Source organism: Vicugna pacos, chromosome 12 (assembly GCF_048564905.1).
Source record: "Vicugna pacos chromosome 12, VicPac4, whole genome shotgun sequence".
Lineage (NCBI taxonomy): Eukaryota > Metazoa > Chordata > Mammalia > Artiodactyla > Camelidae > Vicugna > Vicugna pacos.
Genome location: NC_132998.1, coordinates 27,963,065 through 27,986,033, shown reverse-complemented (window position 1 = coordinate 27,986,033; position 22,969 = coordinate 27,963,065). Strand labels below are relative to the sequence as shown.

The 22,969-nt window shown below is 33.6% G+C and overlaps 2 protein-coding genes across 4 annotated transcripts in view; one reads left to right on the top strand and one right to left on the bottom strand.

Moving 5' to 3' along the window:
* WASHC4 (WASH complex subunit 4) overlaps nucleotides 1-19,561 on the top strand; it is a 53,916-nt gene extending 34,355 nt beyond the window's left edge. The window contains exons 25-34 of one of the 2 annotated variants that reach the window (XM_072973075.1): nucleotides 473-607; nucleotides 2,734-2,842; nucleotides 6,272-6,338; nucleotides 6,826-6,912; nucleotides 8,852-8,999; nucleotides 11,192-11,288; nucleotides 11,899-12,095; nucleotides 12,421-12,520; nucleotides 14,343-14,418; nucleotides 19,544-19,561. In XM_072973075.1, the coding sequence (XP_072829176.1) occupies nucleotides 473-607; nucleotides 2,734-2,842; nucleotides 6,272-6,338; nucleotides 6,826-6,912; nucleotides 8,852-8,999; nucleotides 11,192-11,288; nucleotides 11,899-12,095; nucleotides 12,421-12,520; nucleotides 14,343-14,410 (1,008 nt within the window). In that variant the 3' untranslated portion in view covers nucleotides 14,411-14,418; nucleotides 19,544-19,561. Of the gene's footprint in view, nucleotides 1-472; nucleotides 608-2,733; nucleotides 2,843-6,271; nucleotides 6,339-6,825; nucleotides 6,913-8,851; nucleotides 9,000-11,191; nucleotides 11,289-11,898; nucleotides 12,096-12,420; nucleotides 12,521-14,342; nucleotides 17,002-19,543 lie in introns of those variants that run through there. The other variant, XM_072973076.1, reaches the window with a different exon arrangement.
* A 1,034-nt stretch (nucleotides 19,562-20,595) lies between these two features.
* Nucleotides 20,596-22,969, bottom strand: part of APPL2 (adaptor protein, phosphotyrosine interacting with PH domain and leucine zipper 2) — a 52,678-nt gene continuing 50,304 nt past the window's right edge. Inside the window, exon 21 of one of the 2 annotated variants that reach the window (XM_006205874.3) lies at nucleotides 20,596-21,734. In XM_006205874.3, the coding sequence (XP_006205936.1) occupies nucleotides 21,600-21,734 (135 nt within the window). In that variant the 3' untranslated portion in view covers nucleotides 20,596-21,599. The remainder of the gene's footprint in view (nucleotides 21,735-22,969) is intronic. The other variant, XM_015240638.3, reaches the window with a different exon arrangement.

Sequence of the window (22,969 nt, the reverse complement as noted above, 5' to 3'; positions counted from 1 at the left end):
GCCTTGTGCGTAATAGGTGCTCAAAATATTAATGGCTAGATAATTGAATATTTACTGTCTTCCTTCAGGAAAGTTTAAAGAGCACCATGTTTCTTACTTTAGTATCATTTTAGATGTGTAGATTAGTAAAAAATAATCTTATAGCTGGAGGAACATAGAAACTTCTGACTGGTTTATGACTGAAAAACTAGGGTGTTGAATCTGGTTTATGATTCTCACTATGACTCTTGGTCTTATTGTGAGACTATTTTCCATTTTTTAATTTCTTTTTTCCTTTTGTGTCATAAAAATATGTAAGGAGAGTTTATAGAAAGTTTTGTAAATTTAGGCAATAAAAAAACTTCATTTATTTAAATATTTCAGGTCCAATGTGAATTAGACTTTATAAATAGATTATTTTATTCAGTAAACATTGATTTGAAATCAATTTTTATATTAATTTTTTCCATTTTTTCAAATTTTAACTTTACAGGTTAATTTCACCTACCAGTTTTTGAAAAAGAAGTTTTATATATTTAGCCAATTTATGTATGATGAACATATCAAATCCAGATTGATTAAAGATATTCGGTTTTTCAGGGAAATCAAGGACCAAAATGATCATAAGGTATTTTTGCATATTATTTTTAAGGTAGTTTGATTCAACTATTGAATATATAAGCGTACTTCATGTTAATGAGCTTTGCTTTATTATGCTTCGCAGAAACTACATTTTTCACAAATTGAAGGTTTGTGGCAAAGTTGTGTTGCCAGATGATGGTTAGCAGTTTTTAGCAATAAGGTTTTTTTTTAATTGAACAATCAATTACAGTGTGTCAGTATCTGATGTACAGCACAATGTCCCAGTCATGCATATACATACATATGTTCATTTTCATATTTGCAATAAAGTATTTTTAAATTAAGGCATGTACCTTTTTTTTTAAACACATAGTGGTATTATTGCATACTTAATAGGCTCCAGTACAGTGTAAACATAACTTTTACATGCACTGGAAAACCAAAAAAAATTCATGAGAATCACTTTATTGCGATATTTGCTTTGTAACAGTGGTCTTGAACCAGACCTGCAGTATCTCCAAGGTTTGCCTGTATAGCAAAGATTTATGCTAAAATTCATTATGAGTTACTCTCCTGGGTTTTTTTGTTTTCTTTATTATCTATCATGTAATGTCCCCTTGACCTGGCCTCCAGTTTTCTATATTTTCCCTTGCAGTTTCTTACTCTTTGCATTCTCTGTAAGCTAAAATGTAAGGAAAAATTAAATGGTCAGTGTAGCCAGGTGTTACTTTTATTTTAAAATAATACAAAGACCAATCATTCTCATTTTAAAACGTTTAAACAACATCGAGTACATAAACTGAATGTCCTCCGTCATTTCTCTTTCCTTCCAATTCTGTTTTCTGGAGGCATCTGCTATTTAACAGTGTCACGTGATGCCTTCCAGATAACCTGTGTGATAAACATATATTTATACAATACAAATACTGCTTTTTACTTAACAAGAATGGACTAAGACTATATATACTATTATGCACTGTGCTTATCACATATCAGTACATACAGGTCTACCTCATTCTTTTTAAGGGTTGATAGTAAAGATGTGTGTTGTAACTCTTTTAAGTTTATCCTACTGATGGCTATTTACGTTTTTCTGATTTTTCTGTTACAAACAGTGCCACATGTAACATCCTTACACATTTATCTCTGTGTGTTTGGAGACTGTTTTTGAAAGAGATTCCTTGAAGAAGAAAAGAGCAAAGAATATGAAATTCTGATACATTTTGCCAGGCACTCTAAAAATACTGCACCAGTTGACATTCCCATCTGTCGTTTATAAGAATGCCATTTTCCATTCACCCTCTGGGCTAAGTTTTCCCAGAGTGAAATGAAGAATTTTAAGTAGTAGCAGTCAGAGTCACATAGCCTTGTGGATTGAGAAGCAACAGACTTAAATGGTCTTATGTTTGATTTGCCACATCCAGAACTATTTTAATTACTCCTCTTAAGCATCACTTAGTTCCAGCCCTCTTACATACTGGTCATTAGTTCTTTTCAGTGTCAGAGCAGCAAAATATTACTTTCTAGTGAAATACTATTAAAATTTTAGTTATCAGTATAAAATTAATGCTAACACTCATTTTTATTGGAATAGAAATTACTAGTATTCAGAGAAATAATAATGCTATAGTTGTATAAGAATAGTTCCCATTTGTTATTAATATAAAATGAGTAATTTCTAAATCATTTGATCAGCTAAGACCTGAAAAATCATTTTTTTATTGGTGATGGCAACTAGAAATTTTAGCTGAGCTGGATGTGTGTTATATGAGAAGGAGTGTGTTTATATAAGTCCCTAATAACTTTTCAACCCACAGAAACTTGGTCACACATCTCTAGCAAATGTTTCTAGGAGGAATTGGTTTCTTTTATCTATCTGATAGAGTAGTTGGGTGTTGAGAGACTAATAATGGTGGTGGGAAACCTAAGTTTGGTAGTATTAACAATTATTGCCCTTAGCTAATGTCAAAAAATTTTAATTTATATTGACCTTGAATATTGGTAGTTTTTGTGCTATAAGTTTTTTGTCATTAGACTTGAGTGATTTTTTTTTTAAAGCACAATGGAAATACAAATTAGAAAAGAAAGTGATATTGGCATGGTTTATTTGGTAGGCATTTTATGTTTTAGGGGTCTTTATTATTAATGATAGTCTTCAAATTATCTCTGTAGTACCCTTTTGAAAGAGCAGAAAAATTCAATCGAGGCATCAGAAAACTTGGAATAACCCCAGAGGGACAAAGCTACCTCGACCAATTCAGGCAACTCATCAGCCAAATTGGTAAGTTATTGTAAAAGTGTTGGGAAATAAAGTACAAATCCCAAGAATCTGTCTCGTATACTAAGTATCTCATACAAATAAACTTAATATGTGTCTTGAGTTCAGCTTTATTCCACTAGTAATTTCCTTTTCTTATCAAAAATTTTTCAAGTATGATTAGACTGTTGGTACAGAAATAACTGATACATTGTAGATTAATTTAAATAAATAAAATACTTACAAACAGAGTAAATATTTATTCTGAGTAAATAAAACCTCTTAAGTTAAATTAAAAATCTATTAACTAACTCATCTCAAAGGCCATACTCATAGTATATTGTCAGCTGGTACATATTTGTTGGGTACTTACTCTGTTCAAGGCACTGTTTTAGACTTTAAAAAGAGGTTCCCTCAAGTTAAACTTGAATACAAAGGTGTAAAATGTTTATATGAAAAGTCAGTTAACAATTTTTCTATGCTACATCATTTCACATTTATGTTAATTTCTTGAGTTGTCTTACAAGTAGAGTTCTGCCTTACAAGTAGAACTTGTCTTCTGAAATGTGTAACATATTTAAAAGCAAGAACTGCATTTAAAAGTAATCCTAGTTTTAAAAAAGTTATACTTACTTGGGCTCTTCACATACATTATCTCTGTTAATGTCCTCATAATACCCCTTGAGATAGACATGTAATCACCTTTTTAAAGATGAAAAAAGAGGAACTCATAGAAGTAAGTGGTGTACTGGGACTTAAACCAGGGCTTTTTGGCTGCACATCCGAAGGTGTTTTGTATTCTTCACAGTTGCAGACATTAAGCAGTTAGCAAATTCTTACTAATTTGGTAAAATGATGCCTCCTGAGATTTATGCATTCATTTGAGATTTATGCATTCATTTATCAAACATTTGTAAAGCATCTGTACACCAAATATTTTTTTAGATGCTGAGAATCCAGATAGCCTTTGTTCTCAAGGGGCTTTAAAGTTACTAGTGGAAAAGGTATTATAAGCATTTAATTAGGGAGTAAAGTTTCTGAACACTAGCTTATGTTTTATAAATTAATTGTTTTATGTATTAGACCTTCCTATTTTGTATCAGTACAAGAACTTAGAGAATTTTACTTTTGTAAATCTTTAATTTTAACCAATTTAATAATGAGGCATTGTCATATAAGTACTGTTTTATTCATAGTGATGCTTGATGTCATATTGGATTGTAAACTTCTGGAGCAGAAGTTTTTAACCCTTTCTGAGAATCTGATGAAAACTCTGGATTGATTTTTCCCAGAACAATGCCCAAATGCACATACACATACAGTGTTGCATATAATAGACTGAAGTTCAGGTGCTCAAAGTTATGGACCCAAGTCCATGGGCCTCAAATTAAGAACTGTTGTTGTTAGAACTTCATTTAATTTACATACTAATGTCAGTTTTTTCCTCATGTGAATATTGCCTGTAGTGATATTTATTCCATGTTTTTTTATTTTTTAAAAGTATAATTTTGCACTGTGAATCATTAAATCATGAGCTCAGTATGCTAGTCATTTTTCCTCTAATAGACATCAAAATACACATTTTCCTCCAGTACACAAAATCTAATGTCACCTCTGTTGCCACTAGCATGTATTCTGCAGTTTGCAAATATTATCCTTTCACTTTGTTCCAGCATTTTACTCTTTATTCTCTTATTAGAAAATATAAATTCTTTACCTCTTCCTTTAAAAATTTGTAATGTGCTTTTGAGTCTGTTAAATCTCTTTAGAAAAGGAAAAGGAGTAAGGACTCTCAGAGCTGGGAGCAAAATGAGAAGTCCTTTTGTCTAATAACCTGCCTGCTGAAGTTATAACAACCATGATTAACATTTATTGAGCATTTACTGTATGTCAAAGCTATTCTGAATGCTTTATATGCTCTAACTCATATAAAGCTCACAATGCTATGAAGTAAGTATTTTTTCCATTCATTCATTCCACGGATACTTATTGAGGACAACAAATGTTTCTGGGTGGCTGTGATATATAGACAGTAAACAAAGTCTTTTGCCCCTGGAGAGCTTAATTTAACAGATTAGGAGACTAAGGCACAAAGTTTATAACTTGACCTAGGTTTTATAGCTAAAAAGTTGAGAGTCCAGGTTTGAAACCCAAGCAGTCTGGCTCTTAACTGCTACTCTGTATTTGCTTCTCACTAGCACATTTTGATCGGCTAGATACTGATTTGACAGTTTGGAGGAAAACAGTCAAAACTAGATACTTGAATTTTCTAAGATGCATATTGAAGAAACATTTTAACATCATCTCTCATATTGAGATAAGCCTTAAAATAGTTTCGGTGACACCTTACTTGAGGGTTTTTAAAGACATCAGATGAAATAATGTATGTAAAGCATATATTACTGTAATGTACAATTGTGAAATGTATTAACTACTTCTTAACTTTTTGTTTTTTCTCCCAAGTAATTTCAGTTCAATTGAGCAGAAAATGTTGGCTCTAGGCATGGAGCAGTGAAGAAAACAAAAGCTATATCACAGATCTTGCAGTCTAGTGAGGGGAGATACAAACAAAAAGAAATGTATCAGGGTTAGGTGCTGGGGAAGGCAGCGGGGCTGGGCAGTGCCGTTTAGTGATGTTCAGAGAAAGCTCTAAGGAAGTGACATTCGAGCAGGAACGTAAATAACATGAAGGAATAAGCCATATGCATGTATATCTAGGGAAAGAGTATACCAGACAGAGGCGACAGTAAATGTAAAAGCCTTGAGTCTGCCTAGCATTTTTGGGAAATAGGGTCTGGAATGGAGTTAGTGAGGGCCTGAATGGTTAGGGCATGATACCAGGACAATAGCAAGCGGCAAGATCATATAAGGCTATGTTGACCATGTTAGGAATTTGCGTTTTATTCTGAAATGGGGTTGAGGATCTTGAGTTTGAGTTGAACATATTAAATTAAAAATTATTCGTAGACATGTAGGTGTCGTCACTGGATTAAAAAGCCTGAAGGAGTAGTCCATGCTGGAGATACTAGTTTGGGAGGCATCAAATAAGGATTTCTTGACACCACTTCCAGTTTTGTGTATGTTTATGTGTGTGTGTGAGAGAGACACACACATACACAGACACATACTTAATGTGAGAGTGAAGAAATTGTTGATATAGTAATTTTTAAATTTTGATTTTTTAAAATTTCCACCACTTAATGAATTAGTTTATCAAATGAGTTTTTTAAGTATTTATTATAGATATATAAATATGTACATTTATATTTTAAGCACACAAATAATGTAAGTTACTTTTATAGAGCAAAAACTAAAGTAAAATACAGGAGAATCTTTTGGTACTTAGGAGTGGGAACCTTTTAATTAACTGCTATATATAACTGTAGTCCTGATTATTAGAACTTAGAGTTATTTGTATAAATATCTTATATTTTTGTGTGTGTGGTTTTTAAGGTAATGCTATGGGCTATGTACGAATGATAAGATCTGGTGGCCTTCATTGTAGCAGCAATGCCATTAGGTATGGATGCAAATATATTTTTACCTTGTTTATTTTATGCTATTTAGAAATTTTGTATTTAAATCTATCTTTATTGTAAGTCATATTATAGATAAGGGTTTTTTTTTCTTGTTTATATATGTTGAGATCAAATATGGAAGAAAACCATTAATTCTACTAGTTAAATTTTTTTCTCAAATTCTAATAAGACTATAGCAGACCTTTGAAAATCTTTATTTCTCTTTAAGTTATAGTTATTTTACTTTTATCAATACAGTTTCTGAATGGTTCTATAGATTACATAGTTTTAAGGATTATAATTTGATTATTCATGTATCTAAAATTCAACTTTAGAACTAAAGAGGTGATATTAATAGTGTAATGGAAATGCAAAGTTCTCTCCAAATATGTAGTGGAAAAATTTAGTCTTACAGTACTGCTTTCATATCTATGTCAGTTGCACACGTTTAACTTGCCTTGATAAATTCCTTCCCAAATTATTACGTAGATTTGTACCTGATCTTGAAGATATTGTAAATTTTGAAGAACTAGTAAAAGAAGAAGGTCTTGCGGAAGAAACAGTAAAAGCAGCAAGGTAATCTAATTTTGGAATAATTAAATTTGGAGCTTTAAAAAGTATATGTTCATTTAAACATTAAAGAGAAGCCAAGAGGCTAATATATAAACTTACATGTCAGTGTTTTTATTATACAGGTGTAATGGTCTCAGTTTATGAAATGCAATTTTGTAAGGACTACAGTATTCTGAGATCTTTCCAGCTTCACTAAAAAGAATCTTCGGTAACGTGCTCTCTTTAATATATAGTAGCCACTAGCCATGTGTGGATATTGAGCACTTAATATATGGCTAGTCCAAATGTGCTAAAAAGTGTAAAGGTCATAACTAATTATAAGGATTTAGTGTTTTTAAAAAAAGCCAAATATCTTATTAATAAAATTCATCTTACCTATTTCTTTTTACTTTTAAAAAATATTTCTATTTGCCATCATGGTTCCAGAATATTAGCTCTTCCTTTCCTAACCTTTAGAGCAGCAGTGTCCGGTACAGTAGTCATTACGATGTGTAGCTGTTGAACACTTGAAATAAGGCTAATTGAACTAGGAAATTGAATTGAAAGTTTTAATTCATTTAAATTCAAATAGCTAATGACTATCTTATTTGACAGTAAAGATCTACAGACTTGAGTATGTAGGGATTTTGAACACAATTTAAAAGTTAAGCAAAGCATGCAAAATTGTTAATAAAGTCTTTAGAAACCAAATTTTATTATTTGTAATTATAACAGTTACTGAGTCAGTCACGAAAGGGCGCTCTTGGACAATTAGTGGGGACAATTTGAATGTCGAAAAGGATAATGGTAGAAATTGATTATAATACATTGAATTAAAAAGGAAACCATGAGTCATAGTGACAATAACAAAAGTTGGAAGAACAGACGGAGAGTTCCTTTTTATAGTGCTGGCCAGCTAGTGAGTACAGAAGGGATGAGAAAATTAGGGGAAAAAAAATCACTATTGTGCAACCACCACTGTAATACTTGAAATCACAAAATCATCAATGGATTCTCAAACATTTTTGGAGAAAGAGTATTCACCATGAAAAAATTATTTCTCAAATTGCTTGTTAATCACAAAGGGAAAAACCATCTTCACAATGGGAAGACTGATATATTCCATCTTAACCCAGTGATCAAACTTAGTATCTCCAGTCACAGGGCACACTGACATTGTAAGGCCCCTGATGCAGTGTATTTTTAAGTACATATGTTGTATTCTCACCAGAAATGTTCACTCGTCAAGCAAAGGGAAGTTCATGGCAAGTGAAGTCAAGGAGTTACGAGGTTATGATAATGACTTGATTATCTAAATGTATATTGAGGTCTTCCAGAATGATGGAGGAGAACTGGAACAGGCATCACAGTGCAAGATAAATAAATATTAGAGCAGTGGTTAAAACGGTTAGGAGATGCTTGCTTTCAGGAGCAGGTAGTTGGACATACTTGGGTCATGTGAGTCTCAAAGGAGAGATTTCTACCATCTAATGGTGGGGGAATGATAATTTGAACATGGTAATAACTATACATGAAAGATGTACTAGAAAAAGCAGCTAATGTTTCTGAAGGCTGAGCGGGTAGCTAAGTTCTTTAAAAAGAGAGGTTTCACTTGAGGTAAGGAGACATAGAAGAAATATTAGTAAAGAGATTTAAGATGAAAAGGAGTTAATTTACAGTGAAATGGAATTCTACAGGGCTCACTGTGAGGAGAAGTACAAAACTCTATTAAGATTCAAGAGGCCCTACACATTCTATTTTGGGGACTACGTTAATTAAACAGTATTGATTAGCTTCTGTCTGTAAGAAAATAAGTTCATTCTGAACTCCAAGGAAGTTTACTTAGAGATGTTGTACAGTATTTGTATTTTTGAGTGCTCTCGTCTAAACTAATGAGAGATGGATTTAAAAAGCCACATCTTTTGAGAAAGGAACAAAGTAAATAGTTTTTTTTGCATTTTAGGCATTTGGATTCAGTCCTCAGTGATCACACACGAAATTCTGCTGAAGGCACAGAGTATTTCAAAATGCTTGTAGATGTTTTTGCTCCAGAGTTTCGAAGGCCAAAGAATATACATCTCCGAAATTTCTATATCATTGTTCCCCCTCTGGTGAGTATTTTTATTATCCAAAATGAAACTTTTAAAAAAATATTAATAAATGGATCCAGTTTTTTTGCGGCAGGAAATGCACACAGACTATATTCTTGAATTTCTGGTTGATCTCAGTGAGTGTGGCCTAGAACTTTTACTTACTAGCTATGCAGAATGAGAGTTACTTATAGTTAAGACAGAGTCTTATTTGTTAATGATAACTGCCAGAGAAATCCTAATGTGATTTAAGTTACTTGGTTGTACACCATTTTATATATATACCATATAATCTTTGGGCTGAATTGCACCATATACTCATTTAAAGTGATTAATGTAGACTGCTACAGGATGAAATATTTCTTAAACACATACTGTTTGAGGGCAACGTTTCTCTGTTTAGTGGTAAATATTTAACATCTAAACTAAATTTTTAGTGCTTCCTCATAGTATATAGTGTGTTCTGCTCTAATTCTGTAGTGGACATCTTAAAAATAGTTCAAGTTAACCAAAATTGTAATATAAAAATAATTGTTAAAGTGGGGAAAATGGGAGGTAAGATATTAGAGAGGTGTACTAGCAGTAAGTTATTTTTCTCTAAAGTTTTCTGTAACAAAGGTCTTTTTAAAAAAATTTGTAAATGGATAGCTCTAAAGTCTAAATATCACTGAGCAGATGTGGCTTTTGATTACGTCAGCTTTGATTAAGAGTAATAACTTTTCATGTTGCTACCTGAATTAACACATATATTCTAATTTTGTAACCATTTCCCATTGAAAGTAGTAACCATGGTCTATGGACGGCTTTTTTCTTCATGTATTTTCCTTTCTGCTGTTTTTTTTTTTGTATTTATTATTAATGCTCTGTCATAATAATTGTTTTAACTATGATGTAGCAGAAATGTCCATATGTAGCTAATAGGCATTATCTTTTTATCTTCAGATAGTGTCAGACTAGAGGCCAGTCTACCTTAGTTACTTTGATAATAGTGTGGTTAACTCATAGTGAGTTCTCACCACAAATTTTTAATTTGAAGCCATAGTAAACAGCAACGGGGAACTGTTTGTGAGTTTGAGGAGGAGTGTTTTGCAGGTCAGCTGTCAGAATTCAGTTAGTGTTAGAGAAGACATGATGGATTAAACACTGCAAAGAATCATAGGACACTATCTTGTCCTTGAGTTTATAGTCTAATTCCAGAAAAAAAAACCAAACCATTAATGAGATATCTAAAAAAGATTTAGGTAACAGTTGACAAAGATTTTACAAAATGTGATTAATTGCCAAGTAAGTTTTACAGGCAAAAAAAGAAACTTGATAATCTTGTTTCCAGTGTAGGCTATTATAGTACTTACCACACTGTCCCATAATTATTTTTAAACAGGTCTCTATCCCTGTGCTGTGCTATCCTTTTGTAGCTCAGAGTGGCTCCCAGTTCATCGATTTTGCTAGCCACATTGCAAGTGCATAGTGGCCATATGTGGCTAGTGGCTTACTGTATTGGACAGCATAGACGCACAGCATTCCTGTCGTTGCTAGGAGTGCTGCTCTATAGAGTGTGAACTCTTTGATTGTATTCATTTTTTATTATAATAATTAAATAATGCCTGGTATATAGTGAGCTTCAGTAAATCTTTATTGAATAAATGATCTGATTAGATAAGGTATTTGGAGGAGCTAAATTTTTAGGGAAGTGCTTTTTGGGGGGGAGTTTGTCCAAATGACTCTTAAGCCTTTTAAACCAAGAATACAAGAAGAAATACTATTTTAAAATGAATTAGGTGGGCAGCAGTAAGGACTGCCATGCTTAAGAGCGCTTAAGCTTTGAAGTAAATCAGGCCTACTTTTCTGACTCCAATTTTGATTTAGAGTGTGACTTTAGGCAAGTTACTAAACCTCTCAAGTCTCAATGCCTTCATCTGTAAAATGTGCTTAATATTTTAGAATGAACTATGTATAAAGCACTGTGCTTGGATTAAGTGGTATTGAGGGAGTGCTCATATTTAAAGGAGTTGGAAAGAAGAGCCATTAAGAGATTCTTATACATATCATGACCTCACCAAGAAGCTATTTATATGAGGCAGATGTTTCAAATCTCAAGGACAGGAACTTAGAAGAGATCCCATTTATAATTTTTCAAATGTCTGTTCAGAACTAAATTCAGAAGATTTTTTTTTGCACAGTTTTTTTTTTAATATATTGTTGTGTCTTTTTAGACCCTCAACTTTGTAGAACATTCCATTAGTTGCAAGGAGAAATTGAATAAAAAAAATAAAATTGGAGCTGCCTTTACTGATGATGGCTTTGCCATGGGTAAGCTTAATGGAATCGTTTTCCCATGAATTTTATGTTCACTTACAATGGGTTTTTATAGAAATGTTTGCTTGAAAACAGATCTGTGTACTCTTAGTAGATTTGTTGTTCTCGAGTAGTGTTTACTGTTTATTTTTGCCTGGGTCATCTGATTGATAATACTTGTTTTCCATCATTTATACTATTGTTCTTGCTCCTTTGGTATTGCTGTCACTTAGTCTAGTTGGACCTAATATTTAGGCTTTGTTTTGTTGTGGTTTTACGGTTTTAGCATCTTGTATTTGGTTTGCCTGGTTTCCTTGTAGCGTCCTCAGTAGTCAGTTTAGCCATGGAAGTTTTTCCCCACCCTTACAGCCATATGTTATCTCCAGGTGAGGAAATAATTTTTTTCTTGATAGGCTGGCTTGTTTTTAGTTCTTAATATGTTCACATCTATTTTTTCTTAGGAAGAAATTAAGCCTTGTTGCTAAACTTATCATTCCTTTGTGCTATAAAATGTAATTTGAAAGATTAATTCAAAGTGGTTAGCTTTATCTTAGGAGTTATTGGTGGAGTAGAATACAACTTCTGTACACATGTAATTTTGTTTTGGTTTTGCTAATGACTCTAGGTGTGGCTTACATTCTAAAGCTCTTGGATCAGTACCAGGAATTTGATTCACTTCATTGGTTCCAGTCTGTTAGAGAGAAATACCTGAAGGAGATAAGAGCAGTTGCTAAGCAACAGAACGTACAGTCAGCTAGTCAGGATGAAAAACTACTACAGACCATGAATCTCACTCAGAAGCGACTGGATGTTTATCTGCAGGTAAAGGAGAGTAATAGTCAAATCTGCTTTGACTTTTTGATATCCATTACTTCTTGATCACTGAAAAAACATAAATCATATGGAAACCCCCATTTTTAACAAGTGAGATGAATAGTGGTCATAAGAGTGTATTTTTAAGTGAATGGTATTTGGAAGCCATTTGACTATCTTAAAAATGGATGAATTACTTAGTTCAGTTTCTATATTTATGATTTGCACTCACTAGAGTTTTTTTTAGAAATAATAAAGAGATTAAATATGAATTTTGATATTTTGCTAAAATAAGTATTTTCAGCTTTTATTTCTAATTTCTTAATTTACTTAGGAATTTGAATTGCTGTATTTCTCACTGAGCAGTGCAAGAATTTTCTTCAGAGCTGATAAAACTGCAGCTGAAGAAAACCAAGAAAAGAAAGAGAAGGAAGGTCAGTGAGTGGCTTAAATCTGCAAAGGTCAATAAATCTTTCTTTAATAATAGACCCTAATACTCCATTTTATCTAGTCAAAAATAATATAGATCTAGAAATGTCTTTTTATAAAAGTAAATCCTATGTGGATCATTTGTGAAACTGAGAAGAAATTTAGCATAGTTTATGCATTTCATTCTGGGATAACTGTTTATTCAGTTCATCTTCTCTTAATTAAAAAAAAAAAAACCAAGTTTTTTCTTTCACCCTTCAACTATATCAGATGAGAAGGAACAAATTAGAGGGAGGAGAGTGTTGCTGAAGGCAGAGCTGCTGATGACTAGACATTGAATGTATGGGACAGGTGATTAAAGAGGCGTAAAAGAGTAGGGGCTGTTTTAGTGCCGCAGTAAATAGCGTCCTGCGCCCTCCATAGCCAAGTCTAGGGGACCAGGGAGTAGGGTAGCCGTAGTAACTGACTGTCACATCAGTGAGCTGCAGTCATTAAGGATGTTTCCTTTTTTCTATTATGGAAATTATGTAACTTAGGTTTCCTCTTTGCTTGGAAGCTCAAAACTAGGTACAGTAACATGACAGTTTTCATGTTCGCTCTTTTTCCTTTATTCTTACTTGTATTACACAAATCAGAAATAAAAGATATTTCATAAAACATGATCAATATTTTCATTAACCTTATTTTGTCAGTTAAATTTTTTAAAATATTTATATTTTACACTGAATAGAGTGATTAATTTGGATAGACCACTTATATCCATTACCTTATTCCCTAATAATGTTGCATAAGTATTACTTATTAGGAACATATGCAGGCATTTTTGGAATCTAGACTGAATAAGTAATTGTATGCTTGAAAAATGATTTCATGCTGTTACCTGGAAGATACTCAATATTTATTAACTGAAAAAAATAGATACATATTATGTTAGGGTTCATTTAAAAGTAGTATGTAGAAAGTCATCTGGAAGAATGTGAATTACTGTAATCTAAGTTGTGAAGAAACTCAGTTATTGCATAGGTTATTTCTGCTTAGGTCTTACACGATGCTAGACCCTTGTGTCCAGTCTGGGTGACTGGGAATACTCTGCAAGTGAATTGGATAGTCACTTTAAGGCCTAAAGCAGTAAGACAAAACAGACATTGCAGTCTCAGTGGAGCTCCTTGCTCTGGAGTGCTGTTCTTAAGGAACTCTCCAGGGTTCTGGGTAACGTGTCACCCACATGCCTGATGGCCTGGGTTGTTCTTCTGTTTTAGGACTCTATTTTAGCTAAAGGTTGCTCAGAGATGTTGTGAGCGTTGCTGAATGCATTAGTTAAATAGTTTTTTTCTGTTAATGAAGCATATGCATGTGACATTTTGCACAAAAAGACAGAAATTCATTTTATCACAATCATAATAAAAAAACTGCATTTAAAAATAAATTGTTAATAAAATAGAAAAGTTATTCATTCCAGTTTTATATGTGAATTTTCAGCCATGTTTCTATCAGAAATAGCACTGTGATTTCTCGGCCCAGCTAGGGGAACCAGCCTTGGTGGGGAGCATGCCTTCAAATATGCAGTGTGAAACCCCATACCAAATGCAGTTCTAATCTCTCATAATTCTGCACCCTCTTTACAAACTAATCAGATCATACAGTTGCAGTATTTAGCCTAGATTGCTAAAATATAAGGTAAACTAGATGTAATTTGTGATATTAGAGAAGTATTTGGTAGATGGAATATTTCCTTTAATTTGAAATTTAGCAATATAGTTCTCAATTTTATTAATTCATTTTTTAAATGAACATAAATATGTCCATTATTTTTGCTCATGCTTCCAGAAGAGATTAAAACAAGCAATGGAGACCTGTCTGAGAGCACTGTGTCTGCAGATCCTGTTGTCAAATGATATTGATGGTATGCATTACCCGTATGAAATCATCAGAACTGTATGTGAGATGGATGTTAATAAGCTAATGATGATGTGTTTCCTGGGCCACGTCTCTGGGAAATGTTTAGATGTTGCAACTCTCCAAGGCAGTGCTCTAAAGTTAAGTCCGTTCTTCTTCTGAAGGCTCTATTTTTCAAAGGTTGAGAATGAGATTTTAAAATTGGATTTTTGCCTGGACTTTAGGCTAGCTATGCCTAAGAACAGTTACTTGAAGTGATGTTTTAGAAGGGCCAACCCAGATTTCTAAACTGCCACCTCAGATCTCTTGTAATCTACATGAATGTTTATAATTTGTATTTGCCTAGGTCTTCGATCCATTTTTGTCTCAGTCATTGGAAATTCATTGCATATACTATGTACAGCCAGTAAATATGTTTAAACAGAAGGAGTTGAGCCTGAAATTCATGAAGCATACATATCAATGTTCTTATAAAAGGGATATATGAAGCTGGTTTTGATACTAGAGGTGAGGCACAAAGTGTTATGTACACTTGATGTACAGTATGAACTGACTCATTGTTAATTTCATGTGACTCACAAGAACTGTTGCTGTCTTTGCTGAGATATTTTATAACTAGTTTACATTGCTTTGAGAACACTTGACCTCCAACAACTGCTTTAAGATTTACATAATACTCAAGGTGGAGGAAAATACAGATAAAGCCATAGAGTCCTGCTTGAGCTTCACTTTTGGTTGAGGGCACTATGTATGATATCAGAGAAAACTGAATGAATTCTCTACATCCAAACTCAGGTTTCCTCTACATTAGGTTGAATTGAAATACTGATGATGGTTTGAGCAGGCTTTTTCTTTAAACCAAGTATAATCTAAGAAGTCAGATTAAGCACTGTGTAGGCTTTTAAAAAATTACCACTGTGAGAATAAAATTCTAATAAATCATTTACAGATTTAAAAAGTACAGAAAAATTTTGAGTAAATTTAATTCCTGGCAAGCTATTAGCTTTATTTTTGTAAACATTATGTCAGTTAATAGTTAAATGGTTAATCATGGCCTATAATCTTTTAATATAATACAGTGATACCTTTACAGTGAAAATAAGAAAATTTAAAACTTTACATGTAATACTAGCATCATCTTAGGAAATACTTTATTTTTCCATTGCATTTGCCTATTAAGCATTTCTTTGGGTAAATCCTGCAAGTAATTCTACCATTGTTTGATTTCCAGCTTTTGCAACAGGTGCACAATGCCCTGTCTGTATTCAGTGATCACAGTCAGGGTAACTTTCCCAGCTCAAGATAAACACTTTCACTGTTAAAAGTCAGAAGAAACAGAATAGGTAGGAAATGCTTTTGTTTATTATGTAAACCTGACTTAGACAGAATTATGTACAATAGATGGGTTAAAGGCATTTAATATTTGTAATTCATACTAACTGCAGAAATGGCCCTAAAGCATGCTGCATAATTAATAATTTATATTTTCAGTATTGAGTTTATATTAATCTTGCATTTGATTGTATCAAATTCATCACAATTTTATAGCAACAGTTTTGGTTTTTTGTCTGTTTTTCATCTCTAACTTCTCAAAAATCACCTCATTTTTGTTAAGGATAGAAATTGTAATTACAAGAGAATCAGATGTCTGTTATTATTCCCACACATGTCAGTTATCTTTATCAATACCAGACAGAGTTCACATGTTGACTCCATGGATACCTATGATTAAGAAAAATGACAGATAGATTTTTATTTTGTCTTTAGTTCAAAATAATGTCACTGCAGTCTGGATAAGTTGTAAGTTCACTGATTTGAAATATAATCCCTGAAAAGATTAAGCATTAAATGCTGTTAAAGTACAGAGTCAACAGGACTTGAGTGTTTCACACCTAAGTTAATATACACATTTAGATAATGGTTTTCCTTGCCAACATATTAGTGGTAATATTTTCATTTTTTCAGACATACTGCAATGAAAACTCAGTGTGAGCATTTGTTATAAATTCACGGAAAACTTAATGTTCAAATTCTCAGGAATTAAAAACTATAACACCGTCAGTTCTAATTAAATTTTATAAAAGATGGCAAGTGTGTTATCTCACTTGAGTGGGTCTTTCCTCTCCCCCAGTTCTAAGAGAATACAATATGTACAATAAAAGAGTAATAAATATAATTTCAAAAATTCACTTCCTTTGGATGTGTATGTTTAAAAATGAATGTCTTAAACCAGTAGTTTTTAACTTTAATCTTTTTTGAGTCCCCTTTAATCTAACAGTGTATAGAATCTGTATTTAAAAAAATACTTGCATGCACATAGGCCAAAAATTTCAAGTGAAAAATTGGTAACGGCTCCTTTCTGTGTATCCCAGGTGAAGGACTTCTGTTTTCTTTCCTTTGTACCTTCTTTATCTTTCTATTGCTTGCTGTTTTCAAAAAAAGGAACCCATATGAATGCTTAATTTTAAATCTTAATCCTGGGAAGGGATCATCAGTTTGCAGTGTTTAATGTTAGAAATAACTGCAGTGCCATTTGCAAACAAGAGTTGAACTGAAGCCTTCATAATAAAGGAGAGCCTTTTAAATACTATGCTGGAGAAACTGTTCTTGATAAAGTCTGATTGCTGCTCCCTTTTCTCTTCTGAGGTAGTAAATTTGTACGGTTGTGGGAAAGATGAGATAATACCATCACATACATACATCATCATGTTACTTTTATGCTACATTGGCCAAAAGTAGAAGGTAGATTTTAACCAGTTTTAATAATTTTAGTTCTTTTTCCAGCTTAAGTTGTGTAAGTTTCAGACTGATGGTATTCCTTTTCTTAAGGAAGTTTTAGTGCCACAATTTTTTTTTTGTGTTTAAATGTTAGAAACAGTTTAACAGATTGTCAAAGATTTTAGTTTAAAAAAAGGAATCCAGAATAAGTGGTTCTATAGAGATCAAGTGAAGTAATAGGACTATGAAGTGAATTGAGAGATGATGATGGCAAAATTAGTTTATACAAAAAGTTCATATATACATTGTATGAAAGGTTAGTTTGGGCAAGTACATGGATTTGTTCCTCTATTTTAATAGTTTGGCTCTTCTTTACCTAGTTTACCTTGATAGTTCCAGTTCCCATCAGTGGAGACATACTCAGGAAAATGGATGAAATTTATCTCCCGATCAGTGTAGATTTGATGTCATAATTCTGGGATCGTCTTTAAGGACTACATTCTGTAGTGTACGTAAGATCTATGTGTACTGAAACATTCTTCGGTAATGCCCTCATTATCACTAAAGTGAGGGGAAAAAATGAACACTTCTATACCTGGAAGTACCTATCTATTTAAGATTAATATTACAGTAATCATTTCAGAATCTGTACAGAAGGTACCAAGGCATTAAAGGTGAATTTGATGTAATTACTGAATATTAGAATAGTCTTCAAAGATTAATATATTGAGAGAAACATCTGGAGATTGCTTTGTCTCTGGTTTTCTCTGTGTGCTAATAAAACAGCACATAGGGGTTAGAAGCATAGATTCTGGAGCCAGACTGTGATTTGAATCCTGATTTGCTGTTTACCAGGTTACTTAACCTCCCTCAGGCATAACATGCATAATAATACAGCTCATAGATTGAGGATTGAGTTAATTTGTATAAAGCACTTTATATATTAGGAAACAGTGACTGTTATAAATATTAGCTATTATGATGATTGCTTCTAGAGGCAGAAATGCACTTGGCATATAATTATCTGTGGAAAAGTTTGAAGCTAAACAGTCTGTATTTGAGTTGGTCTCATAAAAAGTATTCCTTTTTAAATGGCTCAGCTAAGTGTTGACAGTGTAGGGCAGATCCTTCCCTTCCCTAAAGGTAAAGTCTGACAGATGGCTGGACAACCAAAGGCAAATGAAAATTGGTGAGACTAGCTGGCTAATAAAAAGACCTCGTTTTCCACCCTCCCAGCTTTCATTTCCTCGGCACTTGTTAATTTTTCAGAGTGCTTTTCCTATGCCATCAGTACACATTTAAGTTAAGTTGAGAGAAAGGGCAAGTCACTCACTGTTTCTAAATTTTAAAATTATTTTATTTTAAAAGTAAGATACATGCAAAAGAGTATATATGTATGTACTGCTTAGTAAATAAAAATGGAATTCTTGCACAGCCACCACATGGGTTAAGAGTCTGTTGCTACCTCCTTAGTTGGTCCCGTTATTCCTTCTCAGGTATCAGCTCCTTTTTCCACTGCAGAGGAAACCAGTGTGGAATTTTGGTGGTAACCATTCCTTGCTTTTCTTTAGGGTTACAACTTATGTGTATTTTTCTAAAGAATATGGTGGTATTTTGTATGTTTTTTCAGGTAATATAGACTCTTAACTCTGTGCTTATGACTTCTTTAATTCCATATCATTTTTGAAATTCATCCATGTGATGCATATAGCTATGTAGTTCATTTAGTTTTATTTCTCCCATATTCTGTTATATGGATACAGGTATTTTATTGTGTTGAGATGTGGGTTATTTCCAAATTTGGGATAATATGAACAGTGCTGCTGTAATTGTTAGTGTGTGTGTCTCTGGGTGTGTGCTCCCAAGTGCATCTCCTAGGTGGTAGGGCCAGGTGCACCTGCAAGTTCAGTAGAAAGAATGCCCAACTGTTCTCTCATCCCAGCAGAAGGTGAGATTCTTCATTGTTTTATCCCTGCCAGTGGCTGAATTTCTGCTGTCTGGTCAGTACATCATCTGTGTGGTTTTTCATTTACAGTTCCTTGATTATTGTATGATTGAACATATTTTTGTTTAAGAGCCCTTTTTACCTTATGAAATGCCTTTATGATTTCTTTTTTTTCAATTTATCTTTCTCTTACTAATTGTAGGGATATTTTATATATTCTAGATACTAATTTTTGTTGGTCATGTGTGCTTGCTTAATATGCTAAAGTTAATGTTTTCATTCTATTTTTTTATGAAGTGAATTTTAATGTATTGGATTTGTCTTATGATTTGCATGCTTTGTGGCTTAGTTAAGCCACACATTTTTTAAAAGTTGAAATATAGTTGATTTACAATATATATCATGTTTCGGGTTTACAGCAAAGTGATTCAGTTTTATATATATATATTCAGATTCTTTTCTATTATAGGTTATTTATATTCAATATAGTTCCTGTGCTATACAGTAAGTCCTTATCTATTTTATATATAGTAGTTTGTATCTATTAATCCCATACTTCTCATTTATCTCCCCCTCTCTTTCCCCTTTGGTAACCGTAAGTTTGTTTTCTGTGTCTATGAGTCTGTTTTGTATATAGATTTATTTGTATTATTTTTAAGAGTCTACATATAAGTGATATATAACATTTGTCTTTGACTTACTTTACTAAGTGTAATACTGTCTAGGTCCACCCATGTAAATGGCAGTATGTAATTTTTTATAGCTGAGTGATATTCCAGTGTGTGTGTATACACACACATACATACATATACACACCACATCTTCTTAAGCCGACTGTCTGTTGATGGGTACTTAGGTTGCTTCCATGTCTTGGCTGTTGTAAATAGTGCTGCTATACAGTGGGGTGCGTGTATCTATTCAAATGAAAGTTCCCTCCAGATACATGCCCAGGAGTGGGACTGCTGGATCATATGGTAAGTCTACTTTTAGTTGTGTGAGGAACCTCCATAGTGTTTTCTATAGATATTTACACACATTCTTAATTTTTTAAATTAAAAAAAATTGATTTCCATTTCCAATAATATTGTTCCCCTCCCCTGCCAAACAATTCTAAGCAAGAAATTCAGGAGACTGTGGCTCTTGAAACCTGTCAGAACTTACTGATCTACTGTGGTTATGATATACAAATTGTAAGGCATTAGTTAACACTGAACTAATATTTTATGGTGTATAATCTCTTACTATTTTGAACAGCTCATTGTGTCTCTGATGGTGCACACATTATTCCTTAGCTAAACCCTTTAACCTAATTTTGATTTGCAAAAGTTGTTTTATTAATCTACCGTTTCTAAAAAAGCACCACCTTTTAAAAACTCGGCATTGAAATCACATTATTCATCATGTCGCATAGTACCCCCGCCCCCGCTGTGATTTCATTATGCCTTGGTTTTGGAAATTAACCAAAACAATTTTAGTTTTCTTCCATGGGTATTCTAGAAAATAACCACAAAAAGCAAAAGAAACAGAATGATAGTTTTTATTTGCTAGCATTTATTGCTAGGTTAATTTATTACAAAGACAATGATATTCTTGGTTATAATTAAACACTGTAGCAATTCAAGATCATTATACTTATTTCATAGTGAGCTGGGATGCCTGGAACCAGATGTGTCAGGGTGGAAATAGGAACTTTCATACTAAGCCACATGGCCAGCTGTGCTTCAAGTGAGTTTTAAAATTAACTGGTCCCTTCTTTAAGGAGGGTCTGGCTCAGAAGAAACAGGAATTGGTAGAGCTGCACCCTGTCCATGGTGATCCATCAGTAAAAACAACAATATCTGAAGGACCATGAACTTCTAGAGTGCTGGTTCATTAAGGTTCCCATGTAAAATGAAACATCTTTTGTGGTACTCATCTGCTAGTCTTTTTATTGCATGATGTTTGAACAGTTACCAGAACTAGACTTGCATTTCTGCTAGTGCCTGGGCCTCAAAGCACAGGGCTCATCACCTGACTGTGCAAATTAATGCTGCTAGGTCCAATTACGAGACAAGCTTGATTATAAATACACAATTTTCAGAATGACAGGCACTTAAAGCTCATTAAGTAAAATACAAAAATAGATTATATTAATAGGAAATATTTAGTGTTTATCAAATTATAAATCTAGGCTTTTACCATTTTTTTAAAAGGATACTGGAAACTGAAAAGAGATGACACTGAAATAAAGTGAACAATCTTTTTTTTTTTTTTTATAGATTTCATTCTGAGTGCTGAACAATGCAATCTAAGAAAAGAACTTACCACAAAGCACCTAAAATAACATTTGTAGTTGGGTATGTTGTCAACCATTTCTTACTGTTTCCCTCCCAAGTCTCAGTATCAAGGCATCAAGAGTACATTCCACAAGCGATTGTCAGCATTCTGAAACCAGGTGGTGTGCCTGTATGTATCAGAGAAGTTGAAAACCCTTAAGGAGGCAGCTCTCCTTCCTGGGTGCTCTTCCCCCCAAAGGCGCAAGACAATTATGCTTCAGATTCTGCGCCTCTGTTTTCACTTGGACTTCCATCATTGTCATCTGGTTGATCGTTTAATAGTACATATTTTCCATCACTGGTTAGTGGTATGGACAGCATTAACTGAGCCAATGCTTCTGGATCCTGAAGTTAGGGGAGTTTAAGAAGGAGAAAAGAAAATGCTTAAAATGCACTTAAAACCCCTTTGGCTTTGCTGTCATTATGTTTGTGTTCTGTAATCTAGCCTCATGCCTTCGGACTCCTGTCTATGTGTGCCTTCAGGTGGGTCTCCTTACATCTCTAAAAAAAAACTTAATCACATTACTACTTCCAGAAACTAGGCTAAGGCTTTACTTCTCAGCCAAAATATCATTTATTTAGCCAACCCAGAACCACCTTCCTGGGGAGAGTCCAGACAGGAGCTTCCTTTGCACCTAATTTAAAGAACACCTTTGTCTTTAAACACTTTTCTTTCCTCTCTTTTAATCTATACCAAGAGTTGGCAAACTATGGCCATTTGACTTAAACTACATTTTTATAAATAGTTTTACTGGAACACAGCCATGCCAAGTATTTACATACTATCTATGGCTGCTTTGGTATTAAAACAGTAGAGTGGGTCACTGCAACAAAGATGGTAAGCCTAAAATTTATTATCTGGCCCTTTACAGAAAATTTGCCAACTCTGATCTATGCCATAAAATACAAACTTGCAGTCAGTGCTTGCTATTTTTTCATGTATGTTGGCCTTAATCCTTGATCTACCTGCCCCTCCCTGACAGAACTGCACTAGTGTGATACCCATTAGCTACCGTTACTATTTAATTAAAATTTAAAAGTCTGGTTCCTTAGTTACACTAGCCATAGTCAATCTGAATATTAAATAGATCATTTCTATTACTGCATTAGGTTCTGCTGGACAGTGCTGAACTAGAAGCACCCTGAGGCAGGAACTGTCTGTCTTGCTCACTGCTGTAAGTCCAGGGTTTTTCTTCCACAAACTTTGCTCTCAAACATTTGTTGTGTAAATGAAAGACTGTAAGCTGCTGACGGACAGATAGGTGTGAGAGGCTTCACCTCCAGGAAGTTTCCAGGTGACATCTGCCAGTGTTGCTGGGCTTTTGACCACTCAGGAAGGAGCAGGGCCTTAGAGCACACAGTAGACACTTAAGTTTGTATCATCTTAATTTGAAAGAAAGGAAATCTAGCCAACAACAGCAGGCAAAGAAACCTGATAAGACAGCAGGAGCTACAGCAGTGATATTTACTAAGAACTCCATGTGTTACCAGTGGCTATAGAACTAGCTGATCGGAAGTGTTTGGTAATTAGAATGCTTAAAAGGAAATTCCAAACTTGGCCACCCTGCCTTGTGAGCATT